Genomic DNA, 22,664 nt, shown 5'->3' with positions numbered 1-22,664 from the left:
CCCATAGCCTGTGCATCCCATCACTTTCCTCTCCTATAAACACACAAACAGAAATCAACATAACCTCAAAAGAAAATGAAGATTCTACTCAAAACATAAACATCAAAATCACCTGAACATCTTGAGATAAAACTACAGGAGGAAGAAGACCAGTTATGTAATGAGTATCTCTCTCTTTATCAGTAAATGCAAGTCCTTTATTGTAACGAGGATCACGCATCAATGTATACCCACTATAAAAAAATTTTACAACTTTGTAAAAATTGTCACAAAAAAACAAGAATAGAAAGATCCAACATTTCTTGGTTTACAAGTTATTATGAAATCTTTTGCGATTCTTGAATAGAAGATCCCTAAAAAGATTTTATGATGGTACCTTGCGACAGAGGTAACCCAAGGAGTGACGAGTTGATCCAGTGTGGCACTATCTTCACCGTAAACATCGGAGATTCCACCACCGACACCGGACTTGTTACCGGAGACATATTCGTCGGAGATCTGAGTTTGATCGGTGCCCATTTTTCACAGTTTCGATCAGAAGAGAAATGATGAGAAAAGGAAAAAGCTTTTAGAGGAAAAGTGAATGTTTTTTGAAGAGATTAAAGTGGATCAGACATAGAAGAGGACAATGTGATTAATAATCGCCGATTTTGTAGGCGGAGACAATGACTTTTGGTCTGAAATAATCCAATTTTCTATTTGTTGAAGTTGAGGAAGAAAGACGACGACGAGTCTCGTACTCTTCTTGTCTTTGAGAAAATTGCAAAACAAATACACATCTTATTGTTTTTTTTTATGTAAACCTACCTCATTAAATTTGAGATTTATTTTAATCCCCAAATTATCAAACATTACAATTAAACCCTTTTTCGTCGTACCTAAAAACAAGAGCAAGAGAGTAAAGACTAAAGACCATGGTAGATAAGTTCTAATCACATGGTTAAGAAAAAAATCCAAATTTTTTGTCAAAATCAATAATGACGTTTAATTGTCACATATCAAAGGTAAGACTGAAATATATATAATATTTATATGTCACAAGCTATTTAGTTAAATTCTACTATTTTCTCTGTTACAAAATATACGATATTTTAGTTAAAAACACATATCTTAAGTAATTTTTCTTTTTTTCTTAAAACTACTCTTTCCGTTTCACAAAAAATGTTGTTTTAAGGTTTTAATCTTGTTTTACAAAAAATGTCGTTTTATGTTTTCAATGCAGTTTTTAAGACTAATTATCTTTTGTATCCTTATTATTCCAGCTTATTAATTAGGGAGAAGGAACTATCTAGTGTATTAATAAAAGGTATAAATGAATTTTGTTTATTTTTCTTAATTTGTGTTAAAAATAGTAGAATAACACTCTTTGTGAAATTGATAGAATATCATTTAATATTTGATTTAAAAAATTTAAATCAATTAGAAAAAAGATCGCAAAATACAAATAGTCATATAATATTACTTATATTTAAAATTGCGTATAAAATTGTAAAACATCATATATTTTGAAACAAAATAAAAACTTTAATACATGGTACATTTTAAAAGAGATGGAGTAGTTGATAAAGTAATAAGAAACCGATAGTATTTTTGGAGAAATGGAAACTTTGTATCACTGTCAATGTCACGCATTTTCAATGTCAAATACTAGCAAACTTGTCTCTTCAGGCTATTTTTAGTGTTCACACGTAGGGCTTAGTGGTATTTCGTTCGACAATTTATTACTATCATTATTTCGTTCGACAATTTATTACTATCATAATTTCGATATTCATCAGAACAAAAAACTCAAAACCTTTGTTGACATCTTCTGTTAGTGAGTGTTTCTCATTTTGTAATCTCCAATCTAACATTGGGATGCTCTCTTTTGTTTTTCTTGAATACATTTGTTATTAATATAACTAGTATGTTTAGAAATTCTGGTACATAACTATTACTACTGTAGTATTTATTTTAGCGCAACAAAGACGAATGCTCATTGAACCATTGATAAATACACTCAAAATTGTCTAACAGCAGAACATCTAAAACAATAGCAAAATTGGTACCTTGTCTTTTGTTTTCATTAAAATTGAATCTGATACCAAAATTCTTCACCCTTGGAGTTTAAGTTGGTAGTGGCAAGGGAAGCTTGGGCTTGGGTTTGGGTGAGTGTAAATATGTGTGAGTGTTGTAATGAAAACATCAATGCATAAGATTAAAGATTTATCTCTTCTCACTAAGTTGCTAAACGTTTTGTGTTTAAAGAAGAGAACCAAAACAGAGAAGTAAGAGAGAGCAAAGTTCTTTAGTCGAACAATTCTTGGGTTCACCCAGGGGTGAACCCTTGTATTCACCTCTTTTGTTTTTAACCAATGAATGTGCCATGTTATCTAACATTTAATTAAAAATAGAAAATCAAACAAATTAATAAAATAAATTAAGAAATAAAATCATTAATCAAAAGATAAAGTTAGTTAACGGAGACGTCGTTAGTTAACGGAGACGTCGTTAGTGTTAGTATTTCACGTTAGGGTTTTGATTTTTTTTTCCATGACCATTGATATTTAGCATTACCGATTCACCCACTTCTATTGTATTAGAACTTTCATAATTTTGGAATTGTTTCTGCTGCAACGTCAAAACTTTCTCCTCTTTCCCTGAAGCATACGACACGGTGATACAATTGATATTCCTTTAGACTCTGACTCTAGAAATGTATATTCTAGAACCAGAGAATTCTAAGTACCAAATATATCTCAGAATTATATTTCCATCTTCTATGATCACAATTCTCCAAATATTTTTAATTTTGCATGAAGCTACAAATATTAGTTTTCATCTAATTGCTTATCAGTTTGTAGTGGTATATGGGTGAAGCTTAATTAGTTTTTAGTCTTTCACACTGCTCTTGTATCTCACCTAGCTTATTAACTAACAAAGAAGCAACAAGATTTCCATCACTGTAGTTGCCAATGATGAGATTTGGTACACCCTGCAACTCTGCAGAAATTTCATTTGATGCATCCTAGTCACATAGAAACGTATTAGCCAATACATAAAAGAAAAAGGCATGATACACACAAGTATATTCTCTGTTTTATATTTTGTAGGAATTTGACAAGAGTTGTGGTGGTCCATCGTAAAGCTCTGTTATCATTTAAAACAGAGCATATGTTCTTTCAAAGTCACGTTCGTAGCACCAAGCTAGTTTGAGTTTTTTTTCTCTAGTGAAATCACATTCGAATTATTTTATTATTTTTTTCTAGATTGATCTTCTTTCTTCTTTCTTCTTTCTTATTATTTCCTCTCTCCATAGCCAGCTCGATCATATAGCACAAAGTATATCCCAATTTCTTCAACAAGCTCCTGAGAAACTAAATCAAACCACATTAGTCTTCAACCAAATTTCTACCGTCAACTAAATTATATGCACGATGAAGAAATCCCATTGGAAAACTCATGAACCTTCGTTGCTTTATATGTTTTGATTAGAAAATGACGTATCTATCTCGTTACGCGACGTACCTTACATATAGTCGAGCATTATGAAATGATAGTGTCCTAGTTGGGATATAATGTAAAATGATAATTGGTGATATCCAGTTGGGAGAAAAAAGAAGAAGCATTTAAAATGAACGGATGACTTTTACAAAAGTGGGACGTCGGGAAACCAAAGACAAATGATGGTATAAGGTTGACTTTATCAGTTAAAATACCTTTGTCTTTGCTCATAAATAAAAGCAATAGGTAAAGAACAAGAACAAATTTGAAAACTAATTGCAGGTAGTGATCATCTCTGATTTTTTTTTTTTAGAAAGTTAAATTTGATGGTGTGAATATAGAGATACTCATACGTGTGTCTATATACATATAATACAATTCCTATTGTGACTTGTAAAAGACTACAATATGATGCTGCTGAAACTTAGAAACTTTAAGCTATGTCCATTTCATAAATCTTAGGCTCCATCATATCCTGTACGGAAAATTGAACAAGTCAGAAAGAGAAAACAAGCAATCACTAGCAAAAATTGAACAAGTCAGGTTAACAAGAGAGACCAAACCAAGTAATACTCTTATACCACTTCAAACTGATAAGCAATTATATGAGAGCTAATAATTGCAGGTTCACAAAAAATTAAAGAGATTTGGAGAATTGTGGTCCTAGAAGATGGAAATCATAAAATTGCCAAGGAAAACCGTCGTCGTCTTTCCCATGTCTTCACGTTTCTTCAAACGATGACGACATATCAATGGCAATGGAAAAAAAATCAAAACCCTAACGTAAAATATTAACACCAACGACGTCTCCGTTAACTAACTTAATCTTTTGGTTAATGATTTTATTTTTTAATTTATTTTATTAATGGGTATTACGCCTTGGCAATATGACTGGCCTTCTAATGTTTTCACAATCAAGACGTTGGTTAAGCTAACATTAAGAATAGACGTTGGTCCAAATGCAATGTCATATTGTCCAAAAGTAGTTCTTCCAGTTCTAAAGAGTCTCTTTCTCCATGCAGTTTGGTATACATGCCATAGATTGTGCTATTCGATGCTTCCTGGTTGTCCAATACTTGAGGAATTATCCATACATCACTTACGCGGTAACCGAGATGCTAACAATCCGCCATTCTCTATATCCCACAAAAACCTCAAGAGACTCACAGTGCACTTCAATAACAGTTTTGACGTTGGGCGCCTAACGCAATTCGACACACCAAGTCTTCTTTACCTTGAATACTCTGGTTTCGCTCCTTGTCCCTATTCAAGGACCAGTTACTTGAATTCCCTTGTTGAGGCCAAACTAGATGTTCATATAAAACATGGATGTTATGTTCACATGCATCTAGCTACAATCATTGATTGGATATGCAACGTTAAGACCCTTTCCTTGTCTCCTGCTTCTGTTAAGGTATGTCTCTTTGTTTGCTAAATCCTCTTCTTCGTTATCTTAGTATCCTTTTTTGTTCTTGCGTTTCAGACGATGTATTCAAGATGTGTGGAATTACCTGTCTTATCAAACCTTGTTAAGGTTTATTTTGAAAGTAATACGAAAGAAGGTTGGGAAGTGCTTCCCCGTCTGCTTAACAAATCTTCAAAGCTAGAAACGTTGGTCCTCAAGGTTTCTCAGTTTAAACTTTTAAAATAGATAATTAATTCCCTTCCTTGTGCGTCAAGTATACAATCCTAACTTTGTTGTATATATGGTGCTCTATTTGTGATGCTTGCTCTAGGGCTTGCATTATGCAAGTGATCACGGAGTTTGCATTGATCGAAATGAAGTGAAGGTGTTGGAGATATATGGGTTTAGCGGACGTGGTAGAGAAGTGAGACAAGTGAAGTGCTTATTGCGGGAAATGCAGTTTCTTCAAGTGATGAGAGTGGAAATTGATGCTGATGATAACAAGAAACTGCGAGTCATCAATCACCTTCTTGATCTTCCTAAACGTCCATCTAAATTCCAAATCCAGTTCTTGTGAGATTCACCTTCCCTCAGTTTTGATTTGGGTTAACAGTTTCTCGGATTTTAAAAATTAGGAGAAATGGTAACCAAACTACCTCACTTTTTCTGGTCAGTTTTGCTCTTGGTTCGTATTCTGGCTTTAGTTTTATGAAAAGTAAGTTTGTACTAGCTATAGATTAAGGGTCAGTTTGATAGTAGTTTTAAGACAATAAATTCCATGCATTTATCCGAATTCAACATTAATGAAATATTCAACATTCACTTATTGCACATCATTATGCAAATGTACATCTCTAAAAATATTGATTCAACACAAATAGGCTTGGGTTATGGCCCTTACATAACCATGGGTTACTAAAAACAGAAACAAAGAAACTGGTCCCGGCGAAGCTTTAACCGGAAGCAGAGATCGGTGTCTGGACGGGAATGAAACCACGGGTCACTCATATTCAGAATTCCAGTTCATTATTATAGAGCACTTCGTAATAGATTGACGAAGACACTGTCAAATGCTTAAAAAGAAACGGAGTGTAAAAGGCCTTTTTTTAGTAACATAGAACTGGGTAATATACAAGACACAAAAGTGAATCAATACTAAAGAAAAAAAAAAAACGAAAGTGTAGCAATAAAACATGCGTTGAGTGATGGTGGAACATTCAAATTCGTAATAAATAAGCATTACATTATATTTCATCCTAATGTTGTTATCTATATTTCAAGTTTCTTTTATACATTTTGCTAAGCATTTTCATTAATGATTCATATTGAAGTAACTCTATTGGAGAAGCCAATTATATGGTGAAGAAAAAGATTGTAGAGATTTAAGGGACAAACTTCATTGCATAAACAACGCAGATTCCGAAACCTGGAATTTCTTGTGTAGCAAGAATTTCACATGCTCTCTCTAAGCTTTTACAAATCAGATGAGGATGACTTGGCAAATCCTAGAGCGTCTTCGGAATTTGTTTATCAACCCCTCATATGTTGAACCATGCCTGTTTCGATGTACAGTGATTTTTTGGAGGATAGATGAATTCTCTAAGAAGTATTTCGCCAGATTCAGTAGTTCATCATCAAATCCCATGATTTGGGCATCCAATTCAACAAACTGGAGCGACGATAGCAGACACTTAGGATTAACAGATGAAAAACTTAGTTGATTTATCTTCTCACTACCCAAAAATACCTAAAGAAAAAAAAGAGAGAATTAAATAACACTAGATCTTCTTAAAGATGAAAGTAAAAATTCATTGGTTAAGATCATCACCAAGACTAGAGATTCCAATTTGGGGCAGCTCTCAAGAAATATTGGTAACCATTTTATAAGGGACATAGAGAGAGTAACATGCATGTGGGACATGTAACCAAACATGTAACCAAACTGATGAGGCAGTGGTTCGAATAGGTAATAGTGACGAATGACCTGAAAAAAAAAACATAATGTGGGTTAGAAACTTATACATTATAGCAAAATGTGCATGTCCAATATATAATATACCTTGGAAGTGTACATGAATATCGTCATATCCACGATCCTCGTCATCCCGAGCAGAAAACTTATTTGATTCATCTCCTCAGAACCCATCTTCTCAAAGTCACCATTAAAAGCCACAATGAGGGATTTCAGATTCGGGCAATACTCAAGAAAATTTGGCAACCATTTTAATTCGGATACACGGAGAGTAACATGTAAGCGGGACATGTTATCAAATTGAGGCAGCGGTGCTAGATTGGAATAGTGATGAATGACCTGAAACCAAACAGAAAGTACTTGTGGGTTTAGAAACTATTCATTACAACAAAATTTGCATGTTCAATACACACACACACATATATATATATACCTTGAAATTGTTTTCACATATCGTCAGATCCATGACCTCCGAGATTGCCGGCAGAAAACTCCTCCATGAAACGCTTGTTTCGCCAAAATCCTCAGAACCAAAGTCGAGATGAATATCTAACTTGGCATTGGACTCCAGATTATTTACTATATAGGTTTCTGATACACTATCACTGATTCTCAAATAGCATAGTAGAGGAGCATCAATAACAACTCCCGGAACAGAATCAAACACCATCGAAGAACTTCGTAGTAAACGGAGCCTCTTCAGTGAACGAGATTGCACCCGATAGACTCTTCCATCATTCCATAATACATCAATCTTTAAGTCTTCTAAGACAGGGCAAGAAGCGACAAGTCTCTCAAAAGTGGCAACATTAGGAAACCGAACATAGTTTAGATGCATGATTTTCAGACAAGGTAAAGACACAAACTCGGGGTTAACCAAAGTCAGATGAAAGAGTTTTAGTGATACCAATGTATCACATACATAAAGGGTTAAGGGCAGCTCATGAAAATAATTCCCACGAACACGATGAACATATAGACGTTGGATGTTACGCGTAACAAAGGCATCGATCCATGATGTGAGATAAGATGCATCATGTTCATCAAAATATAACTTAAGATTGTGGATGCTAGAAACCCTATTGGAATCGAAAAACCTATCACCAAAACTCTTAAAGGCATTGAAATTTGGGAATATCGAAAATATCAATTCCAAACTAGGAACCTTAAGCCAGAGATTCTTCCATCTGGTGGATAAAACGCTTGTCGTGACAGTCTCCTTTATGGGAAGATGAGAAAGTATCTGACATATCAAAGGATCAGGTAATTGGCTTAATCTATCACTGTTCAATCTAAGTATCAACCTTATGGGATAACGAGCCTGTTTTGAGCTTTCTCTACCCATCATCATGTGTTTTCTTCTGAAAAAACTTAATTATTGTGCAAAACAAAATTGAGGCACAAGTTTTTGAGAGCTGGTTTGGAGGCGTAGGTTAGTTACAGTCATTTTGGACCTAGTATGGGCTGAGTTTTAAGTAACCCTAATTCATAAGTATGGGCTTAGTTTTAAGTAACCCTAATTCATAAGTCTAAAATTGAACGTTAGTTAGTGTTCTCTTATTTTGTATCTCCAATCTAAAATTGATACGTTCTCTAGATCTTCATTAATATAACTAAACCTAGACATGTCAATTAGGGTCAAAGCCCGCAGACTAGCCCAGCCCAGCCCTAAAAAATAGCGGGCTCGGGGTTCAAAATATATGTCCAGAATAACTCGGTCTGGCTGGGGTCTGACTAGCCCGAAAAACTCTTTAAACATATTTTGACCTTTTTTTGTTAATATTTTCGTTTAATTGTAAGATTTGTTGTAAAAAAAAGTTTTTGATAGAGTAGAAAATCCTAAATTTAGTTTTTTAATTGTGTATTACTATAAATCTAAATAGCAAATATTAGCTCTACTACCTAATTTGAATTATTTTTATTTTATATTTTATCTATTATAAGTTTAAACAATTTATTGGATTATTTATTTGATTTTAACTCTCTTTTAAAAAAACTAAATTAGCGTTAGTGGTTATTTAAATTTTGATTGACTCGTTTCGTATATAGATTCTTTTTTAAGAGATATTATAAATTATAAGTTTGTTTTTTTCTTGTCGGAAGAAAAGCCCAAAAAAGCCCTGGCCGGTCATTAAAATATAGGCTCGGAATTTTTACGGACCGGACTGGGCTGAGCTCAAATATGTACGAGTTTTGCGGGATTTAGGCCGGGCCGGATCGGGCTAGCCCGATTGACATGCCTAACTAAAACTATAGTCTTATTAATATAACTCTTGTATTTTGAAAAGCCTGGTATATCCCTTATTAATATATATTCACCAGATTTTTCAAGTTTGCAACACATAAATCTCAATCTTAGACAAATTAATTAATGAGTGTCTCAAATATACAATAGGAGCAAAAATTTGTAGGTTTCCGAGATAGTCTGACCGGGTCTCGGATTGTGGTTCGAACTATTCAACCGATGTGTTGAACAAAACAGGGTAATTATTATTAGTTTACCATCAATCACAAGTTTATTTTTGTTGCAACTTGCAAGTAGTAGTACTAGAAATTAGGATCAAGAATTGTATCGCAACCTTAAGGCCTATTAGATGGGCCTTTTCTCGGATATTATATTAAGTGGCCTTAGGATCAAACGTCGTCATTTAGGATGGTTTAGGTTATTTTAGGAAGTTAGTAGGACTAACTTTGGAATTTTTTCGGTTCTTAACAAATTGATCAACTAGTCTAGATCTGGGCATTTGGATATTCGGTTCAGTTCCAGGTAAATCTTTTTGGTTTCCAGTATTTGAGTAAAGAAGTTTAGGATCCATTCGGTTATTTTAGAATTTCGATTCATATTCGGTTATGGATATCCAAAATATTAGAATATTTATTTTTAAATGGTTAAATTTGAATAAAATTTGATTAAATTTTGATAAATATACCTAAAAGCTTCCAGATATTTTGAATATTTTGTTTGTTTTGGTCTAAAATAATTGATGTCGTCAAGTTTATAATTCAAATTTTAGGTAATTAGGTATTTTTTAGTGCAATGATAGTTTCGTTCATTCGTTGTCATTGCAAATCCGTAGCAAATAAATTTTGTTACAACTATCATGTATAGCAAATCCGTAGCAATGTAAAATCTATATATACATTTTTGGATGACTTTTAGCAAATAAATCCTGGAGTTGGAATGTATTTACGGATGAATGCCATTGGCATTAATTATTTAAATTTGAAAAATATTAATTAAAGATATTACCAACACGATTTCGAGAATCATAAATTCATATCTTCCTTAATTTTCTGAGTCATTAATGTGATAATCTTTAGGAAATATTTCTCTCTAAAAAAAAAATCCACATTAATAAAGGCATTAAAATCGACGCTAACAATTAAATTATTTAGATATTCAATTATTTTAAGATTCTTATATCTTATTTGATATATTTTTTTAATATCTCATTCTTTAATTACTGCGTTTAGAATTTATTGGTTGTTACCTGGTGAAATTTATTGGTTGTTACTTAATAAGTACTTATGGTGCGTTTATTTTAGTTAATATCTAATTTAAAGGATTTGTTTTCTTTTATTATTAATAAACGAATAACATGTATAGAAATAAAAGATTTTTCTTGCGACTCCATAATAAAAATATTAAACTCTTATTTTCTACATTTCTTACACATAATATCCTCTTATTCAATAACAAAAAATATATATTGCATATTTTTAAAAATATTTATAATATTTAAATTATATAAAAAGTTTGTAATATTAATATTATTTCAACTCTATACAAATTTAATATATATGTATATATATCTTATGGGAACCATTTCACGGGACGGGTAATATGATGGGACGGGTTTGGGTTGATATTTATAAAAGATAGTATACCACGGGTGAAATCCTAAAATTAACAATCAAAATAATCTATCAAACAAATTACATTTTGATTTTTTTAAGAAAATATAGCCCCGCGGTGTACCGCGGGTTAAAATCTAGTTTAGTTACAAAATTTCACATGTAGCTATATAAATATTTTAAAATTTTCTTGTAGGTACTAGATGTGGAGTGTTTTATTTTTATTTTTTCATCTTTTAATTGTTGTCAGTTTCATCTTTAACATTTGAATTGATTTTATTTTTTGTTATTTGTAAGAAATATGTATTGATTATGAGTTTTTAAAATTTTTTTTTTTTTAGAAAATTAAAATCCAAAGAAAAATAAATCGGACTTTCCATGTACAACATAATTCAAACAGATTCAAATATGAAAAATATGAGGGTTTTGCATAATTTGGACCAAGTTTATAACTCCTTTTGAAGAACAAATTAAGAAAAACAATGCATTACTCCTAATTTTTGTAATTCAAATGTTTGGTCACCAAATAAAAACTTACTTTAAACGATGAAAATGAAAATGAAAATGAAAATGAAAATGAAAATCAATTAATGTGTTACCAAATATCTCAATAAACCTCATCTTCTTTTTCTTTCCCACTAACAAAAGAGGAAACCTTTTATTGGCTTTACCGTGTTGTTCAAGATATACATGTGAAGTTGATCCTTTATAGGTCATTAAATTAAAGTTAAATTGTTCATGCTTTTATTGGCAGGACAAAAAACAAAAGCAAATAAAGAAACAGAACCCTCGAGACTATTCTCTAAAGTCTTAACACTATAAATACGCATCATAACAACATACTAATTATATATACAAGTGACTTGCTACACATATATACAACAAATACAAGAAAACACCAAAAGATCACATATCCTTCCAATGGCCCCCCTTCAACGCACAATCTCGGATATTTCACACCAAATATCCATAGACAACACTCTAACAAAAGAACCATCTCCAACCGCAACCGCAACAACTTTGTTGTCCTTATCAACGATATCCGAAGTGGAAGATGCAAAGTGCGAGTGTTGTGGCATGTCTGAAGAGTGCACGCCAGAATACATACACCGGGTGCGTTCAAAATTTTTAGGGAAGTTGATTTGCGGGCTGTGTGAAAAGGCAGTGGAGGAGGAGATGGAGAAGATGATCAACAGTGATGTGGTGGTAGAGAAGCGGCGAGAGGAGGCAGTAAAGGCACACATGAGCGCATGTTCCCGGTTCAACAGGCTAGGCCGGAGTTATCCAGTGTTGTACCAAGCAGAAGCGGTTAAGGAAATGCTGAAGAAGAGGTCTAAGAAGATGGTTGGAGTCACCAAGCCGGAAAAAGGTGGCCTCGCTAGGAGCTCTAGCTGCATGCCGGCTTTAGCTAAGGAGCTTAAAGATCGTACCTTGGTTAATTAGCTTATTTTTATACTCACGTAATGTTATGTTCATATATAGATTTGAATTTACATGCAGACGGAGATGTGAATTAAGTGAGTTATATATATGTAGTTAAAACTGATGGAAGTTTTACGTGTGTAATGTAAATTTTTTTTTGTTTCGTCTAATGTACAATCAAACGTCTGTGTTGTCACTAGTATATTTATTTGTGGATCAATCATGTAAAAGAAATAAGACTTTGACATCAAAGTATAAAAATATCGAACCTTAATATATGCTTATTTCCTGTCTACATAATAACATAAGCCTACAGATTCCTTCAACTTATTAGTTGAGCACCTAGATGGTAACATAGGTCGATGAAACTTATTTTGTTTAGCTCCAAATTAAAACTAGATCACACAGTAATAGTCCAGTGTTGAAAAGAAAAACGTATCACTAGGGGTTGAACGAGACTTGCTTGACAAAACATAGCTATCCTAGAATCCATAATCAAAGAAATCTGTATAGGAGATATCAACAGTTCATTTGATAAGAGCATATCTCATAATAAAAGTCATAGGTGATGTGTTGTGTTTTTGACGGTTTAGAGTCTTTGTTTTTTTTCTTAGATCATATCTTTTATAGAGTCAAATTATGTTTTTAGAGTTTTTTAGTCATTTATCGAGTCTCTACAGGTTTTAGGAACCTATGCTGGAGTTGGAGGCTTTTCGTATCAAAAACGGGCGTTAGGAGATGAAATGGGAATATGGTGATCCAAGACAAATCTACTGGAAAATTGCATCATGCAAATCTCATCAGACAACTGCCTGATGCACAAATCCGGGTTTCTGCCCAAAAATCTGCTGAAGAATGGCATCAGGCAAATCTCATCGGGCAACTGTTTGATGCCTAGTTCCTGTTTTCCTTAACTAGTTTTATTTCCTATTTTCTGTAACTGGATATAAAAACCCCAGAAAGCTAATTTTCTCATGGACGTTTTCTTTCTGGAATTTTTTCTGAGACCTTTCTCTTGTAAGCTTTTTTGGATTCTAGAGATTCATCCTCTTTGACATTTTGGAGAAGATTTCTAAACCCTTGTTCTTTATTTATCAATTCAATTATGCTCTCTTTTCAATCTATTTGTCTTGTTTCTATTGTTGTCTATGAGTAATTCTCCAATTGGGTTTTAGGGTTCTAATTAGGAGATTCAATGGATTAATGGATTGATTGTTATTAGGAATTCTCATTCTCTAGGTTCTTTGATTCACATGTTCTTAATGCTAGAATAGGATTGATCACCCTGTTGTAGATTCTAGGTTTTTCTATGCATCAAAAGTGTTCGATAGAATGCTTGAAAGAATGTGAATTGAACAATGTATTTCTAGCCAACGAAAGTTAAAGTTAGGACGCATTGTGAACTAAATGAACTTGTTTGATAATGCGAATTTGACTAGGAAATTACATGCGAAAGTTTAGTAATCGAGTAGTCAAATTTAGTGATTAATGTCTTGAAAGAGAATTAGTCTAGTTGTGTTCATGTTCAAGAACGGTTCTTAATTGTTGAATTCCTTGTCTCATGTTTCCATTGTTCATTGATCTCTGAAATACCCTATGACCCAATGTATTTAAATCTTGAAAGTTAAATCGTTTAATTTATTTGCATTTTTATTTTACAATCTAAAAACCCAAACAAAACAACTCTTCGTTTTAGCTTATAACGAGTCTCTGAAGTCTTTAGTGTATCATTGGTTCTTGTGGATCGATCCCGTATATACTACCTTGCGGTTAAGTGTATCGGCCTGACCACCATCGTAGACGTAGTTGTGTAAAAGGAGACCGCGGTATTGTTAACTCATATCTATTAGGAATCGGATTAACTAATCCTCCTATGAAAATCACATACGCAACATCACTCATAAGCTAATCTTCGGGTAGGTTCTACTCTACATGTAAGATTTTATTGGACGTCAGTTGAAAACGTAGTATTGGATAGTTTCTTATCACCATTCCACTAGAATCCTAGCAAATTTAACGTCACGTTGTTTTTACACATTATATAACGGCACGCGGTTCTCTAGAGCATGAGTCTTTGCTTACTTTCAAAGAATCATCTTACCTAAGCCATGAGTAGTCTCGTTTCACGTCCACTAGTTAGCCTGAATTTAAGTATTGCACCACGTGTCTTTCGCTTTTGGCACGTGAGGAGCACTCTTAGGCATCTTTTTGGCCACTCTTACGCATTTCTCACGATCCGTTATCATTATTCACTAAACATATACTATATAGGAAGATAACATAAACCAATTATTATTCTATTATATAAGGATTGAGTGATGTAATTTTCAAACGCAAGAAGAGTATGGTTCAAGCAATCACTGAATAGCTAAGATGAATAATTGTGAAAAGATATAATAGTGATGTAATTATCCATCATTTCGAAGGACGTTCGGGGTTGGCGTAAGATCAATATCTAGGTCCCACGGAACTAAAGTCTTCTCAAGACACGTGTCTGAAATAAGCAGACAATCATGTGAATCTACTGAATCATTAGTGAATCAATGATTCCTATGAATTGTCGACGCTTACTTCTTATAATAGAAATCTACTATGAGATAGTTACTTTGAGGTTAAAAAATGAGACATTTACTTTGAAGTGAATATATTTCGTAGTCAATGAGATATTAAGAAACAATTAAGAAGTATGAACAATTTTCCCTCCAAAAAAAAAAAAAACACATACACACAAGTATGATGGTGTTAAGGTTTGACTCCAAATCCATGTATTAATATCTATAAACACCGATTACAAACAGAGAACCCTAATTGATATGTAGATGGGCACCTTTTAGAGTCTCAATAAGATCTAGGAACCCATAACATTCTTCCGCATACTCATTTTTTGGCTGAAACAACTCAGCAACAAACTTAAGAAAATGTAAAACAAATTTATCTAAAGATATACCAATAACAGCAAACCCTCTAAGCCAATCCATGTCTTCACTTTGCCGTCTCAGCCTCAGCTTCATCAACAACTCAATTGTATAAGATGGATAATCCCATATTTTTGATAATTTTATTTTTTTAATATCCGTCACTTTTACTATGAAAAAAATATAGTAAGGTAATATACAATGATTAGAAAAAATGATAAAATAAAAAATTATTAGGATAAAAAAAATGATTAAATAAATAAACAATGAGTTTTGTTCTCTTTATGGATTTTGTAAGATGATGATTCTTGATTTTGTAAAGGTTTTATTTAATGTGGTTTCCATAACGAATCGATTGTATAACTACTAAAATAAATATATTAAAAATATCATTATTTTGTTTTTCTCAAGCTCATAAATATATGAGAAGAATTATAGAAAAGTGGTAGACATTTATCGTTGGATTTATAATAGTAGTCTATCGTTTGTGCGTTCTAAACTTTCTTGCTAAAAACATTATTATAAAAACTTTGTGTAAACTATAACAACAAAAAAAAAAAACGTTTATCCATGCATATCTTATTCCCCCTAAAGCATTGTGTTGTATTGATGTAGCATCTTTTAAACAATGCATTTCAACCACATGTACCACCTTTAGGAAATTGTTGTGAGTGCTTTAGTGAAAATTTTGTACAAATGTCACATGCATAATCTTATTTGTTCATAATCTTTTCTGCTCGTCTTCTTTCTCATCATATTTTATTTGGGGTTTCTCTTGTCAGTTTTTTCTACATGTTTGTTATGAATGTCTTACAGTACAGAATTTATTAGAAGACGTTAGTAAATAACCATTACGGACAGGGAAACGCAAAAATATACTCATACATCAACCAAGTTCTATTGCTGAGGTTGCAAGTTTCAACCAACTCTTTGCCTCTATTGGGTAAAGATGAATCTAACCCAATACCTCCTATAGTATATATCAAAAATTACAAAATCGCTTATCTTTGCATATTCCGCCGTTCAGCTTATTTCCACTAATAATAAATAAGGTTATGTATCCATTCTATTTGAATATATGATGTATATCAAGATCTAAAATACATTAGCCAAGTTGGAAAAATAGTTCTTGATCCAAATGTGGAGTCGAGTCTTTTAAAAATCTTATAAATTCTGTAAAATTGATGAATACGATAATGATTCTTACACATTACACGGATTTGTTCATGTTTTGTTCATATGGGTGTATGAGAGTGTTCATGATTTAGGAGAAAATTATGGGTACAAATGGGAAACCACTGAGTTCCTATACTGAACTAACGATCATCTTGTTCGCCTTTTAAATTTGAAGAGTTCTTAAGTGAGGAGAAGGCTACTCATGGACCGGTTTGTTATTTACGGCATGGACTAAAATGAAAAACAATTCTCAAAGATCGGCCGATCCATTTAAGATCTTCAACTAAATTATTAATGAAAAACTACTCACGTAAATATTTTTTTCACAAGATCCTCAACGAAATTATTAAAAAAAAAACTAAGTAAGAACTTTTTTCATAAGATCCTCAAATAAATTATTGATGAAACAAAATCCTCAAGTAAGAGTTTGTAATGGAAAAAAATCCATCTATAATTCCCTCTAAACAAATATCGTTTAATCGATACTCTGTGTCGTTATTGATTGAATTTGTTTTAGACTTAAAACAACGTGGTGTTTGATCAAAAACAACATGAATTTTCAAAAATCACTACTAATGTAAACTTAAAATTTAAAAATCGTGTAAAATGTAAATCACCATTCGTCACCGTGCTTCTCTTTTATTTCATATGCATTTAATTCCTATAATTCTACATGGATAGTCAATTTTCATCGTTTTATGCAAAGATGTGATATTTTAGTTATAAAATATAGTAATTGATTATTTCGTATTCTCAATCGATCGCATCACATTTCTTATGTCTAAAAAAACAAACAGTGCATTTTCTTATGTCTAAAAAAATATGCACATTGTTTTATAACATAACATAATGCAAAAGTATCGATTTGATAGCAGTAGTTTTAGGGTTTTGGCGACACAATAGTCTAATGGTTTCTTATTTGTTAACGGTTCTTTACTTGATAAGTTTTTTTCATTGAATGGTTTATTTAAGGGGTTTAAAATAGATAAATCTATACTTGAGTAGGTTTTTATTAATCGGCTGATTTTTTTTTTTTTGAATATCTGGAAGTTCAAACCCGAAGACTAGGCCTGGGACTTTGAACCGAACCAATTTGTCCGAACTGAACCGAACCGAGATTTGGACAAATCGGTTCGGTTCCACTTAATTGAGTTAAACCTATCGGAAAGAATTTAATTTAGTTCGGTTAACTGAGAATTTCGGTTCGGTTCGAGCAAACTGAACGGTTAACCGAAATACAAAAACCCTAACCTAATAATGGCCTAGTCACTCTTGTTCTTCACAGTCTTCTTTGATTACTCCTTTTATTCTTCTTCTTCTTTCTCTTTTTCGATTCATCATCATCTTTATCTTCCTTTTCTTCTTCAATCTTCTTTCTCTTTTTCGATTCATCAAGCATTCATCATCTTCTTCTTCAACTACTTCTTCGATCCATTACAAACAGCTTTTTCTTCTGCTTTGATCCATCACCAACATCTTTTTCTTCGATTCACCATGTTTGAACATCATCATGTTCTTCGCCTTTCAGATCTATACACGAGCTCCACCTTACAGATCTCGCCGCCGGTGTGTCCAGTCATCAGTTCGTCGGCCGTCGTTGCTTGGTCGATTTCTTCTCGACGCCATCTTCTTTTTTCTCTTTTTTTTGTTCCCAATTATGTTTTTTAAGAGAAAGCCCACTTAATTTCATAAAAAAAAAGACAAAGCCCAGTTTTGGCCGAAAACTATTAAACCGAAATAACCGAATTGCAAAAACCAAAATAACCGTGTCCGAATCGAACCGAAATTTTAGTTAGTTAGTTTCGAAACAGCTTTCATCAAATTCCGAAATAACCAGAAAACCGAGAAACCAAACCCGAATAAACCGATCGGTCAAATTCCCAGGCATACCGAAGATCCTACATCTCCCAGAGGCGGGACCCACACCATATCGATTAAATTCATCTCATTCGGAGAAGAGATCCCTCCCAATGGACGTCGAACCCAATACCACCACCTCAGAGATTTACCACTGGACCAACACAACGTTAGTTCAATCGGCTGATATTTGAGAGTTTTTCATTAAAATCCATTTGAGTGTTACTCTGATAATTAAACGTTTTATTTGGGTTAGTCTAGTAGTGAATCCTCCCTAAAATTATTGTCAATGCACAATTAAGTGATCAGTAGATACGATCATATCCTCTTCTTTTTCTTATTTTTGTTCTCATCGAGTTCGTAAACTTAGATACGTACTAGGACTTATGAACGGTCTTTGTAGATTGACCAAGTATATATGTATAATATATAACGATCTCATTGTACTGGCTCTCGTTTCTAGTATTTATCTCTTTTCTTCATGTATTGGGACTTCTTTAGATATAGATAGTTTTTGTGATAGTTAGCTATAGTCCTTGGCTACAATTATTACAATATTAATTCTCATTTCGTTTTCTGGAGTGATTACCGTGTCTTATTTTCAGGACACGGACTTGGATTCTATTTTATGACTGGTATTTGCAACATAGTATAGTGGTTAATAAGTTTTAAAACGTATATAGGGGTAATTAAAGAAGAGTGTATTTTGACCAGTCATACTATTTCTGATTGGGTGAGCTGGAAAATTGTCGTGGCTAAAAGTGGGATCGAAAAAGAAATAAAGAGATTTAACATGGGATTAGGAAGAAGGGTTAACGTGTTTATAAAATAACAATAGGTAAACAAATTTTCTTAATATATTCTTATACAAGTCCCGAGAAATATTGTTCGATGTGGTAGATAATCGAATCGGCCAATAGAAATATAGAATGTCCTGTTATTGATTTTGTTGTTAGGTTTTGTATATTTAGTTATTTCGATCGCCCAATCAGGTTATTATTGATTTCATAGTTTAGTTTTCTTGAAATCTTATCATGGGTTATAATGACTTATAACTTTTAAAGTAACGTGAAAGAACCTAACACGGTCCCTAACCATATTTTCATTTATTATAATCCGAAAGTCTTTTGTCGACTTACTGCATTGTTGATAGAGTTTGTTTGTGTTACATCCATTACTGTTAGTGTTTCCGACAAACTGCTAAAAGATAAAATTACATAATTAAGAGCAACGGACTTAATAAACTAAAATACGGACTAATTTTTTTTATCCTATATGGATAGCCTAAAAGTCGGAAAATGATATCTTCATATCCGTATAATTTGTAAGTGTGTTTTTGATATGAATAAACATGTAACGTTAATTCTAATTCCCAAACTGAAACAATATGAATTTCATATCCAAATTTTATATTTAGAGATTTATTCAAAATCGTAATTAACGGTGTTAGTACACTGTTACGGTTTCTAAGTCAGCTGACATATATTTGATGACATGATTTAAAACGACGTCGTTTTGTTTATTGGAGTTAAAATTTAAATTATTATTTTGCAAATTGGGTCTCAAACCCCCGACATCTCACTCGTTTACACATCCCATAACATTTGATCCTCAACTATCTTCGATGGCAGGGTTCAAGACCCAATTTTTGCAAAAAAACAAACACTAAAATTTTAACTCCAGCAAATACAACGACATCTTTTCAAGCCACGTCATCAAACACGTATCAGCTAGCTTAGCAACTGTAACGGTGACTAACACCCGTTAATTACGACTCCGAATAAAATACCAAATGTAAAGTGTGTATGAAATTAATATTTTTTGCGGTTTGTATTGGAATTAATCATATGTATTTGTTCAGGTCGAAAAACACACTTTGCAAATTGTACGAAAATACCATTTTCCTCCTAAAAGTCTAAAAACTATACGGAGCAATAAAATTAATTATAATCTAGTTCAACCAATAATGTAAAGATAAAAAATATTAACACATATTTAAGGTCGACTGTCGCTAGTAATTACTACTACACACGTACTCCATCAGCCATTTAATGTTTTATGCTTCCATTAACAAATTCTCTAGATCCGCCTGCCTCAAATATACATGATTTGATAAACTTTATCATTTTAGGTATTATACCAAAACTGGTGACTCGATCCGGTTTACAATACATTTAAATAATGTGGATCGGTTTCAACTTTCTCGTAATGGTGTCGACGCTTATCGAGTGTTGGTTGATGATAATCAACGGCGTGATCATCATCCATCACATGCACGTGAGTGGTACTTTCTGTAATTTGAAGCAACGTTATGACCCTTTTGGTAAAGTTGTCCCCCACCACTATACCATAATTGCACATGTTTGATTCAATTAATCCTTTAAATGAAGTCAAAAATATTTCCCACCTTCGTATTTGTCAACTAAGCAAATTCTAAATTTCCCTGCAAATTTATGCTCTATAATTTACTTTCTCACAAATCTCAAGATTATAAAACCAATCATCTAATCTGAATTCAGACTACAATTCTAAATATTTATTCCCAATTTTTTTCTGAAACTTTTTTATCATTTAGGTCGATAAATCCCGACTAATAACTTAATTTTTATTACATGGGATAATGCGAGTAGAATTCCGGTAGTAAAAAAATGCAACAATAGACCGTTAACCACTTGACTAAAATTGTAATTTTCTATTTTTGTTACGAGTGTAAAACATATATACTTTTTAATTTTTCTTTTTTAATAAGAAACATTATGTTGAGTTAGAGAAAAGAAATATATATCTTTAAAAATTGCCGGAATTAGTATCTTATTATATAAAGTATGGTTTTCAAAGTTAGTAACTCATAGGATCGTGACACATACCAAATCTATCGATTTTAGATTTTGACACGTGTAAAACAAAAATTTACTTAAAAAAAAAAGATAATTATAAGTAATTATAAATAAAATGTAAAATATAATTATAAGGATAACTGTAAGGAAGCCCCCTTCGCTCATTGGTTTACCAATGGTTAATTAATGCATTTACACTAAGAGGTCTGAGATTCGAGTCTCAGTTACTGCGATTTATCAATAAATTTGCAGATTAATGGAGGCAAATGTGCAGGAGATCTCCAGCGATGTACAATTATAGCCGTTAGCCAGGATTCTACGCAGAGAGAGAAGTGTCATTAGGTCGTGGATCATTCAAGGTGTCCGTCAAGAGCATGAAGAAGGAAGTATCGTCCGTCGTGAATCTAATAAGGGTCGGAAGGAATTGTCCGTTGTAGAATCGTCTATGTAACATTTCTCATAATTTGCAATAAATAATAAATCTAGACGTTAAAAAAAAAAGACAACTGTAAATAATTAATATTTCTATAAACAATTTTAAAATGTCAAAAGATAATAATAAGGAAATTATACGTTTTTATAATTAAAAATATATATTTAAATAAAACAAGAAAAAGATCAGGCAAATTTATTAAAAGGAAACATATGTTATTATATAACTAATATGATATGTTTTTGTTTCTTAAAGTTAGTAATTAATAGTATCATGAACCGTTATCATTCAAAAATTTTATCATGTGTCATGATTTAATTTAAAATTTGATATTATTTATCTCAATTTCCTTTCCAATTAGAAATACATGATGATTTCATTAAACTAATCCTCATATTATTTATTTGAGTTTATTTTCTCAATTAGAAATATGAGAGATCAATTTGTTTTCCTTTTTTGTAATATTTTTTTACTTAACTGTGTTTTTTGTTTGTCCTCAATTATGATTGTAGTATTGTTAGATTGTTGATTTTAATTTCTCTTTTCATATTTAAATTATCAAAGATTCATATATCATCGTGTTTATATTTTTTTATTTTTAGTTTAAATATTGTATCTTTAAATTATTTATTTTGGTTTCCATGTTCAGTTTAAATTATATAAGATTTATAATATATCATAGTTCTGATAATTTTAGATAATGACATGTGTCATGATTTAAATTACAAATTTATATTATTTATATCAATTTTATTTTCTAATTAGAAATATGTGATGATTTTAAGTAAAGTTTTATATTGTTTATTTGAAATTCTTGAATATGTAAGAACCATATATGCTTCTTCTTTGTTTTTGATATTTTGAATTTAATTATACTATATCAAAATTGTTTATTTAAATTTCTATGTTCATATTTGAATTATATAAGATTCATATATCATTGTGCTTATAATTTTTTGAATTTATCAATTTTTATTGATTGATCATAAAGTCATTGCAATCGAGTATATTAGAATCGAACCCGCAACGTTAGCTTGGAAGGCTAAGAGATTTAGTCGATTTATCATTTTTATATTTTTAACGTGTCTAATTAAAAACCATTTTGGTTTCATTCGCCAATTTTATGATGAATATTTTTAAGTTTAGTTCTTCATATAAGTATACCATGAATTATTGCTATGTGATATATTTTTCATTCGAAATAATTTTAGTGGTGAAAGAAACACTGCAACAGTAAAAAAGTAAATATTGTTTTTACTTTTGAAATAAAACTACTAACAACATTGTTAATTAATTTTTTGTTAAATTT

The 22,664-nt window shown here is 32.0% G+C and overlaps 4 protein-coding genes across 4 annotated transcripts in view; 2 read left to right on the top strand and 2 right to left on the bottom strand.

Annotated features, from left to right (window-relative positions):
* The window catches only part of LOC9308252 (NADP-dependent malic enzyme 3), a 3,127-nt gene extending 2,347 nt beyond the window's left edge, over positions 1 to 780 (bottom strand). The window contains exons 1-3 of the mRNA XM_021020481.1: positions 377 to 780; positions 113 to 233; positions 25 to 33 (exon numbers count right to left, since the gene is read on the bottom strand). Of these exons, the coding sequence (XP_020876140.1) occupies positions 25 to 33; positions 113 to 233; positions 377 to 519 (273 nt within the window). The 5' untranslated portion in view covers positions 520 to 780. The remainder of the gene's footprint in view (positions 1 to 24; positions 34 to 112; positions 234 to 376) is intronic.
* Positions 781 to 4,346: 3,566 nt separating this feature from the next.
* On the top strand, positions 4,347 to 5,668 carry LOC110227593 (putative F-box/LRR-repeat protein At5g25860). The gene is made up of 3 exons (XM_021022210.1): positions 4,347 to 4,897; positions 4,967 to 5,107; positions 5,220 to 5,668. Exons 1-3 carry the CDS (start codon positions 4,349 to 4,351, stop codon positions 5,463 to 5,465), a joined length of 936 nt encoding a protein of 311 aa, XP_020877869.1. The 5' UTR covers positions 4,347 to 4,348; the 3' UTR covers positions 5,466 to 5,668.
* A 64-nt stretch (positions 5,669 to 5,732) lies between these two features.
* LOC9310352 (putative F-box/FBD/LRR-repeat protein At5g25850) lies at positions 5,733 to 8,358 on the bottom strand. The gene is made up of 4 exons (XM_021022189.1): positions 7,294 to 8,358; positions 6,948 to 7,199; positions 6,717 to 6,872; positions 5,733 to 6,635 (listed from the first exon to the last, which is right to left on the bottom strand). Exons 1-4 carry the CDS (start codon positions 8,209 to 8,211, stop codon positions 6,369 to 6,371), a joined length of 1,593 nt encoding a protein of 530 aa, XP_020877848.1. The 5' UTR covers positions 8,212 to 8,358; the 3' UTR covers positions 5,733 to 6,368.
* Positions 8,359 to 11,453: 3,095 nt separating this feature from the next.
* LOC9310351 lies at positions 11,454 to 12,421 on the top strand. Its single transcript, XM_002874238.2, has one exon. It carries the CDS (start codon positions 11,637 to 11,639, stop codon positions 12,156 to 12,158), a length of 522 nt encoding a protein of 173 aa, XP_002874284.1. The 5' UTR covers positions 11,454 to 11,636; the 3' UTR covers positions 12,159 to 12,421.
* Positions 12,422 to 22,664: the final 10,243 nt, after the last annotated feature.

The sequence above is a fragment of the Arabidopsis lyrata genome, assembly GCF_000004255.2.
Source record: "Arabidopsis lyrata subsp. lyrata unplaced genomic scaffold ARALYscaffold_6, whole genome shotgun sequence".
In the NCBI taxonomy this organism is placed as follows: Eukaryota; Viridiplantae; Streptophyta; class Magnoliopsida; order Brassicales; family Brassicaceae; genus Arabidopsis; species Arabidopsis lyrata.
Note: the sequence above shows the minus strand (reverse complement) of the source record. Positions and strands in the feature narration are given on the sequence as shown.